Source organism: Apium graveolens, chromosome 8 (assembly GCF_009905375.1).
Source record: "Apium graveolens cultivar Ventura chromosome 8, ASM990537v1, whole genome shotgun sequence".
Classification (NCBI taxonomy): domain Eukaryota; kingdom Viridiplantae; phylum Streptophyta; class Magnoliopsida; order Apiales; family Apiaceae; genus Apium; species Apium graveolens.
In genome coordinates, this window is record NC_133654.1 from 239,874,635 (window position 1) to 239,884,524 (window position 9,890).

Genomic DNA, 9,890 nt, shown 5'->3' on the forward strand with positions numbered 1-9,890 from the left:
TTTTAAAATATGTAGTTAAAAAATCGAAGTTAAGTAAATAAATGTTATTAAACTTAATATTATATTACTAAATATAATCTAAATACAGGTCATATATTTGTTACTGTTAAAATATGTTATTTTAATTTAAAGTATATAAACATTGTGATGGACAGTAACAAATACGATCGTTAAATCAATAATTTTCAATTTATAAGTTAATAAATGTTACTAAAGTCATTTGCTATTACTTAATTATTTTTAAAATAATACTACATAAAATAAAGTTTACCGAGAATAGAAGTCAATTCGTGTTAATAGTTTACTTTGTAGTTATTAGTTTTTCAAAATAAAAGTAAATATATGTTATTTTACTTAATTTAACGTAATTTAATAATTTTTTAATATAATTTTCAAATAAATAAATTTTACAGAGAATATAAGTTAATTCGTATTAGTAGTTTGTAGTTTTTCTAAAATTAAAAATAAATATAAGTTATTTTACTTAATTTAATGTAACTTAATAAATTTTTAATATAATTTACAAATCGTTTAAAAAATATTTTATTTTATAAATTAAAAAAACGATTGGATGAACACTAACTAAAAAGAAAATAAAATTTACAAAAAATAGAAATCTAGTTGTGTTAAAAACAAAGTTGATAGAGAATAGAAGTCAACTTTTATGTTAGAAGCAAAATTGATAGAGAATAGAAGTCAAATTTATATCATGTAAGTACCAAAATTTATATCAGTAAGTACCAAAATTTGGTACTTACTAACATTGAATACTTTTCATCTTTCCACAAACTCAAATTCGGACCAACTAAAAAGAAAAATTGGTGATTGAGGCAGAAAATCTCTACCTCATTACTACCACGATTATAACATCCCCTTTTCAACCAAAAAAATTTATTGAAAATGACACAAATGGCTAATCATGAGACACCCATTCACCTGATCATACAAATTTTGCAAACAAACATCTACTCTATCTAGATTACATTCCACTACCACCATAAGAACAAAACAAACAAAAAATCAGCCAAAATTAGAATCAAGATCATAATTTCCACATTATCTTTCAGATTAGTCAATATTTGAAACAATTATAAGGCAATCCAATGTATTAGTAATCAAAAACTTTCATCATCCCAGCAGGAATATAGCTGACATTTTCACATTTGTTTTCCAACTTTGTACTAAAATCTAATTAGCTTTAAGCAAAAACAGAACCACAAGAGAGGGCCATCAATAACATAGCAGCTTGTTCTTCTTCACTGATATTTCTCCTTCGTTTCGATATCGATGATCTCGGTCTCTGAAACACCACCTCACTCCCTAAAGCCACCAATTTTCTCTTCAAAGAGTCCACCATTGTATCATCATTGTTAGGAGTGTTTGTGTCATTAGCTACAACTTTCTTGGGTTTCTTTTCATCTTTATTCAATCCCATAAGAGCCCTTCTCCTCTTTCTGCTTCTGATCCCACAAGCATTGCACAGTGTCTGCATCACATAAGCATAAACCCAATTTATCATACTAATAATCAAACCTTAAATCATGTCATCACAGAGAGAGAGAGAGAAAGACAGACAGAGAGAGAGAGAGAGAAATCATTTGATCAGAGAAAGAGAGAGAGTCTTGATCATTGAATCAAACTCAAATCAAGGACATCATAACCTTAAATGAAAAACAACAAATTTATGTAAATGTCTACCTTAGGACCAGCTGGGCCGCCTCTCCAAAGGGGAGTCTTAGAAGTACCACAATCAACACATGTTTTCAACTGATTAGAAGCTTCCGGAGCTTCGCTTATCATCATCATCTCCTCAGAATCTGATCCCTAAATCATCAAAAAAATAAAATCAAAACCTGATCACAAAAAAAAACACAATAGTAACTACAACAAACACGAACTCTGATCACTTACTTTGTCACTCAAATCAACCATTATTCTCAGCTCGATCAACAAGCTAAAACAAACCAAGTACTAATCAACTAACCAAACCCTAATCACCAAAACCCTATTTTCAAGAACTTAAAAATTCTCGAAAAACAGAGCAAATTTGACTGATCACAGCTACAAGCAGCACCAGAAATCAAACCCTTATCTATAGCTACACCAAAATGTATAGAAATGCGAAGAAATAAAAAGGGTGTGCAATTTTATTTTGCAAGAAAGCAAAAAGGAGGCGCAGAGGAGTGTGTACAAAAGATAAGCTCAACAGAGTACTGATTGTAAAAATGATGAGGCGGCAAATAAAATTATATAATTATATATACATGTGTGTAAACCCTAGAAAACAGAGGAGATTTTAGTGAAAGGACGAAAGTGCCCTTAATTACAAACTTTTTTGATGTAAAAGTGACCCGCCAAAAGTTTTTGGGATATAAAAAGGCGCGATGAAGCGAATCCAATGTGGGCAGTTTCGGTAATGAAGAATGGTATGGGGTTGGTGTTGTTGCGGCTGTGTTTTGTTAGGGTTTATTATGTTTTGCAATAATGAATCGTGACCGTCCGACAATGCTATGTACTATGATCACACTGTTGAGGGACAGAGTTACCAAATTATGGGTTTAAAAAATGTGGTGTGCTTTCGGCTTTCGCTGTTGTTTGACTATTGAAAATATGCTGACTTTTGTAATTTTAAAATCCAATAACATTTCCTGTTAACCTCGTCTCTATGGCATCTAATATAAAATAATAATTTTTTATCATTCTATTTTAATTTATTAGATTTAAAATTGATTTGTGATTATTTAATAAATATTAATGATATTTTATATCTTAATTAATAAAATAAATGTATTTTCCGTTAATTAAACATATAACTTTTAATTATTTTTATGTATTATAACTTTTTTTATCTTTGATTTAAATAATTTATCAAATAATATATAAATAGTTGATAATGGTTAAAAATAGTTGTCAATTGTAATAGGTAAAAAGATAATCTGGATCAAAATTTGGATCACGTTGTTACCGTTCCTCAAAAAATAATTGAATTAATTTGTGATTCAAATTTAAATTTTTTTATCAAAATTATTGAAGATGCCCTTAATGCATCATATTTTGTTAAAAAATACTTTTAATGTTATGTTTGACTTTATTCAACCAAATTGATAGGGAAAAAAATAAGGTCTGGGTATGTAATTAATGTTGCATTAATCGTATCAGAATTGGGCCAACAGTTAGGCCCATTTGAGAAGGCCCAAAACCCTGAATATTAATTAATTTCGTAATTAATTAATAAGGGATAAGTCAGCTGATAAGATGAGTCCTAGTGGGGAAATAAATCTTTGTAAATTGGCCTCCAAGGAACCTTGTGGGATAAGGAATCAGCTTCCTACTTCTTAGGACTCCAAAGTCCATTCTAATTCAGAGATTTGTCCACCTAGTCTCCTAACCCAAGTCCAATTCAAAGACTCCCAACATCTATATAAGGGGTCCCACCCCCACCAATCGGAACTACGTTTTTTGACTTGATCTTTGGCAATCAGCAAGGTACGTAGGCATCTTGTTAAGGTAGATTGAGTCACAAAACACAAGAGCAGTCAAATCGAGCCTCGAAACTCACGTTCCTTGGTAATAAATACAGCAATTATATACCTTAATTTTTAATCCATAACATTTGGCGCCCACCGTGGGGCACACAACAACAACCATGGCGAGAACACGGAGAACAATCAGGGCTATTGAAGGAGGAACACCCGCGGGGAAAACCCAAATGATTTCGTCAACCGTGGAGGTACCCCCTCATTCAACCTATGTCACCACCCACGGAGGAGCCCAGTTAGGGGCAACTGAACCTCAGCCACAAGGGACGATTCCCTCGGCTACTCAAGGTACGAATCCCCAACTTCAACAACTACATGCACCTGTGAATTCTCGACCCATTGGGTATGAGTATTCAACTGTGGTGCTACTAACCCCCCATATGGGATGCCCCTTTACCCCGAGGCTGGAGGAAGTGGATATGCTGGGTGGAGTGAAGCACGAGGGCGATCGCTCCCTATATACAAGGTTTGGCTCCAATCCCTGAGGATCAGGAATTTTCTGGTCCTTACACTGAGAGAGACTCTGAATCTTCAGATGATGAAGTGGCCCCAAGAAGGAGGCGTGTGCTGGCAAAGAGCCGATGGCTGATGGTCGCCAACGTCCTAGGAGCACCCAATGGACGAATTCCCAAGAAGTGCAGGAAATGATCAGGGCTCATGAGGTTGAGATTCAAATGTTGAAGCGCGACTTGGAGTCACACCAGAATACCAGACCCCCATTACCCCCAAGAGGGAGGAATCATCCCCCTATCATAGACCTGGATGGTACGATACAGTGAAGGGTTGTTGTCACAAGGGCTGATCCAAGCAATCTTCTTCCCCTTGGAGATCCTGATGATCCTACTCCACCATTCACTGAAGAAATAATGAATGCCCATATCTCAAGGAAGTTCAAGATGCCCACTATTAAAGCTTATGATGGCACTGGAGATCCCACAAATCATGTCAGGACATTCTCCAATGCACTGTTACTACAACCCGTGAATGACGCTATTAAGTGTCGGGCCTTTCCTCAAACCCTATCGGGTATGTCTCAAATGTGGTATAGTCGTTTACCCCCAAACTCTATTGGGTCCTTCAGAGAATGAAGTCAGGCTTTTATTAAGCAATTTATCAGTGGGAGAGTGCATGAGAAAAGTTCAGCATCCCTCATGAGCATTGTGCAAAGGGCGAAGGAATCCTTAAGAGACTACCTGAATCGTTTCACAAAGGAAGCTTTAAAAGTCTCAGACCTTGATGACAAGTTAGTCATGATAGCACTACAACAGGGAACTAGGGATGAGTTTTTCAAGATGTCCTTGACCAAACGCCCCCCTGAAAGCATGTTGCAGCTTCGAAATAGGGCAGGGAAGTATATCAAGGTGGAAAAGAGTATGAGGAAGATAGTCGTGAGCAACGAGCCCGCTGGAGGCAAGAAGCGGAAGACCGATCTGGATTACATCGCTAAGGACAAGTATCCTAGAACTGAGTAGAATCCTGACTCAACTCCCAAGAGAGGAGGACCTGGACAAAAATTCACTGAATACGCTAAGTTGAACGCTCCTAGAAGCCATATCTTGATAGAAATCGAGAAAGACCAAGATATTCGTTGGCCTAAGCCCTTGAAGGCAGATCCGCCAAACTAGACAAGAGCAAATATTGTAGATTTCACAAAGATGTTGGTCATGACATCGATGAGTGTAGGCAACTGAAAGATGAAATAGAGTTCCTCATTCGGAAAGGAAGATTGAACAAGTACACTGGGGAAGGAAGAGATAGGAATAACAATGGAAGAAAGAACTTCGAAGATCGTAGGAGGGACCAAGACGATTAGGGGGGTAATCCCCAACCTAGGGGGCCGATGATAAATATAATCTTTGGAGGACCACGACCCCGAGGACCTGTGATAAACACGATTTTTGGAGGACCAACCGATGCTGGATTATCCAAGAACTCCGGAAAAGCATATTCCAGGAAGGTTATGCATATCGTTGGAGAAGCCCCAAAGAGGGCCAGGACAGGAGTAACAATGGCTTTTGATGATTATGACCTAGAGGGTGTGAAGTTTCCTCATGACGACCCGCTGGTCATAACACCTATAATAGGAAACAGCCCGGTTAAGAGGGTCCTTGTGGATAATGGTGCTTCAATGGATATCTTGCTCCATGATAACTTTTTAAGGATGGGTTATATTGACTCCCAATTGACCCCAACCGACATGCCGATATATGGATTTGCGGGAGTAGAGTGCCCCGTGGAAGGGATAATCAAGGTTTCAACCACCATTGGTCAGGAACCAAGGCAAGTAACGCAGATGTTGGACTTTGTGGTGGTAAAAGCTAGTTCAACTTACAACGCTATCATGGGAAGAACTGGGATACACGCATTTAAGGCAGTCCCTTCTTCCTACCATTCAGTTATGAAGTTTCCCACCCGGAATGGGATTGGAGAAGAGAGGGGAGATCAAAAAATGGCTAGAAGTTGCTATGTGGCCTCACTGACGGTAGATGGAGTTGGGGGCAAGTTCTGCCTATTGAAGATCTGGATATTCGAGAGAATGATGAGAAAAGAGGGAAACCAGCAGAAGACTTGGTTTCGATACCTTTAGCTCCCGAGGATCCTGAGAAGGTGACTTTCGTTGGAGCCACACTAGAGGAGCCCCTTAGAGGGAGGTTAGTGAAATTTTAGCAAGAAAATAGTGACGTATTTGCATGGTCGGCACTTGATATGCCAGGAATAGACTCGGAATTAATTACTCACAAGTTGAATGTGGATCTGAGTCGGAAGATGGCGAAACAAAAGAATATAAGTTTTGCCCTAGAAAGGCAAGAAGCTATAAAGCAAGAAGTGGAGAAGCTCTTAGAATCTGGTTTCATTGAGGAGATACAATTTCCGGAATGGTTAGCAAACCCTATAATGGTGAAGAAGGCCAATGGAAAATGGAGGATGTTTATGGAATTCACTGATCTGAATGACTCATGCCCTAAGGACTGTTTCCCGCTGCCCATGATAGATACTTTAATAAATGCCACTGCTGGACATGAGATGCTGAGCTTCATGGATGGATTTAGTGGATACAATCAGATCAAGATGCACAAGGACGACATTCCAAAGGTATCATTCATCACTGACTTTAGTGTTTATTGTTATCTTGTTATGGCATTTGGTCTCAAGAATGCAGGAGCCACCTATCAAAGGATGGTAAATAAAATTTTTAAGGATCTTATTGGTAAGACCATGGAAGTTTATGTTGATGACATGTTAGTCAAGAGTGTCGTGAAGACTGACCATATAACCCATTTGAGGGAAGCTTTCGAGGTCCTAAGGTACCACAAGATGATGTTAAATCCTACAAAGTGTGCTTTCGGAGTAGGATCTGGAAAGTTTTTAGGATTAATGGTCTCGAAGAGAGGAATCGAGGCCAATCCCGATAAAATAAAGGCAATCCTGGACATGGAGCCCCCAAAAACTATCAAAGATGTTCAAAAGCTCACTGGAAGGGTTGCTGCATTGGGACGATTCATCTCAAATTCTGGAGACAAGTGCTTGTCGTTCTTCAAGTCTTTAAAGAAGCTTAAGGATTTTGTATGAAGTGAAGAAAGCCATAAGGCATTCGAAGAATTAAAGAAATATATGGCTCAGGCCCCGTTGCTGGCCAAGCCAGCTTCGAATGAAGTTTTATACTTATACTTGGCCGTTTCAGAGAGTGCCTTGAGCGCTGTGTTGGTTAAGGAGGAACTAAAAATCCAGAAACCCGTATACTATGTCAGTAAAATTCTGCATGGAGCTAAGTTGAATTATTCAACTATTGAGAATGGCTTCGAGAAAGTTACGTCCTTACTTCCAGGCTCACAAGATTGAGGTGCTAACAAATCAACCACTGAGAAATATCATTCATAGTCCCAAGGCTAGTGGGAGGTTGATCAAGTGGGCAATAGAGCTAGGAGAATTCGATATCAAGTATAAGCCATGAACGGAAATAAAAGCCCAAGCATTGGCTGAATTCGTGGTGGAATGTACCATACCCAACCAAGAAGCCGGGGGGCAGGAGGATACCATACCTCAAGACAAGGGAGTTGATGATACCATACCTCAAGACAATGAAGTTGATAAGGAGAAATAATATTGGGTTCTCTATTTTAATGGAGCATAAAAAACAAATTCAAGTGGAGCAGGTTTGGTTTTATAAAGCCCTGATGGGTTCTTGATTGAGTATGTCATGAAGTTAGACTTACCGACCACAAACAATGAGGCATACTATAAAGCTCTGATAGCTGGTCTCGGCCTAGCAGGGACATTGAGAGTCAAGAACTTAAAGGTCCGTGGAGACTCGAAGTTGGTTATATCCCAGGTGAAGGGAGAGTTTGAGGCAAGGGATGATACGATGGCAAAATATGTCCGCCTAGTAAGGGCTGTAATGACCCAATTCGATGAATGCCATGTTGAGCACATTCCAAGGGAGGAAAATGCTAAGGCAGATGCCTTATCAAAGTTTGCTTCATCCGAGATAGAGGAAAGTTCAGGAAGTGTATACTTCCGCGTTCTGAAGACACAGAGCATTGATGTTAAGCTTGTAGCTCCTATAGGTCTGGGGACGTCATGGATAGATCCCATTAAGACCCATATTTAAATCGATTGGTTGCCAAATGATGCTACTGAAGCACGGAAGTTGGTTGTTCGAGCACTAAGATATTCTTTGATAGATGGGATTTTGTATAAAAGATCTTATGTGGTTCCTTACTTAAGGTGTCTCAGGCCCGATGAGGCACGCTTGGCTCTTGAAGAAGTACATGAAGGTATCTGTGGGCAACACTTAGGGGGCAGAGCACTAGCTCATAAGATAACCCGTTTAGGTTTCTATTGGCCAGAAATGATGGCTGATGCCAAAGAATATGTGAAGAAGTGTGACCGCTGTCAGAAGCATGCACCTGTCGTTAGACAGCCCCCCGAGATGCTAACCTCCATCAACTCACCCATCCCCTTTGATATGTGGGGAATGGATATACTTGGGCCTTTCCCCATGGCCACGACACAAAGGAAGTTCCTGATTGTAGGCATTGATTATTTTACTAAGTGGATTGAAGCCAATCCTTTGGCCAAAATCACAACTAAGTAGGTTGCACAATTCCTGTGGGAAAATATCATGTGCCGGTATGGAATTCCCCCCATCATAGTCACCGATAATGGAACACAATTCAATAATGAGGAATTCAAGAAGTATTGTGAGGAGAATGAAATTGAATTACGATTCACCTCGGTGGCTCACCCGCAAGTCAATGGGCAAGCGGAAGTGGCGAATCGAATAATCCTGGATGGACTAAAGAAGAGGATCGAGAGGTCGAGGAATAATTGGGTGGATGAAATACTCCCAATACTATGGGCCTATAGGACTACCTGTAGAGTCATGACTGGAGCAACTCCCTTCATGTTAGCATATGGGGCATAAGCAGTTATTCCTGTGGAGATATCACATTCCTCCCCCAGGATTCCAGCTTTCAATGCTGAGGAAAACGAGGAAGGGCAAAGGTCAGCCCTGGATCTAATTGATGAAGTGCGAGATGAGGAACATGCGAAGATAGTGGAATATCAGAAAAAAGCTTCGTTCTACTACAATATAAGGGTTAAAAAAAGGTTCTTCAAACAGGGTGACTTAGTCTTGAGGAAGGTGGAAGCTTCTGGTGTAGGGCAGAAAGGGAAACTTGTGAAAGGAATATGTCCTAAGTCCAATCAGGTATTAGGATTTAGGAATAACCTTTTATGTAATCTGTTTTGATTCCATTGATATTAATAAAAGACTTGTTTTGTTTTTATTACGGGCTTTATCTATTTAAGTGTTTAAATAAGATATACCATAGTTTAGAGTAAAGCTTTTTATGGATTATGATGAGATCATAATAGTGAGACCTAAAAGATGATAACTCTAAACTTATATAGTTCCTGGTCATAGGATTACTAACTGGTAATTAATAATCCACAAAGATCGGTACATACTATGCTTGCTTCATTATGAAGGATGTCTGTTCTCATAGACATTTGTGTGGTGACACTATAGCTAGTATGTAGGTGTTTATTATAGAATAAGTTCACTGAACATGACTCGCACAGCTGAACAACTGATGGAGTTCACTCACGTGTCAGCAGTTGTTCACATAGTGATAGTTGTACAAGTATCCTTAGACTTGAGGTCATCATAGTCATCTTGTGTACACTGAACTATGCTTTGGTTTAGTTCTTAGTCTCCAGGGACAATTATTAGGGCTCTACTGGGTATAGGAATTTGTACACGAAGATAGTGTATGATCAATAAATGATCTACCCCTTCCAGTGAAGGAAGCGAATGTTCAAGGCTGATCCACTTATGCTAGTTCAGGA

At 38.7% G+C, this 9,890-nt stretch overlaps 1 protein-coding gene across 1 annotated transcript; it reads right to left on the reverse strand.

Annotated features, from left to right (window-relative positions):
• Positions 1 to 874: 874 nt before the first annotated feature.
• On the reverse strand, positions 875 to 2,233 carry LOC141677947 (GATA transcription factor 15-like). The gene is made up of 3 exons (XM_074484101.1): positions 1,912 to 2,233; positions 1,699 to 1,824; positions 875 to 1,486 (listed from the first exon to the last, which is right to left on the reverse strand). The coding sequence occupies exons 1-3, from the start codon at positions 1,930 to 1,932 to the stop codon at positions 1,199 to 1,201; spliced, it is 435 nt and encodes a 144-aa protein (XP_074340202.1). The 5' UTR covers positions 1,933 to 2,233; the 3' UTR covers positions 875 to 1,198.
• Positions 2,234 to 9,890: the final 7,657 nt, after the last annotated feature.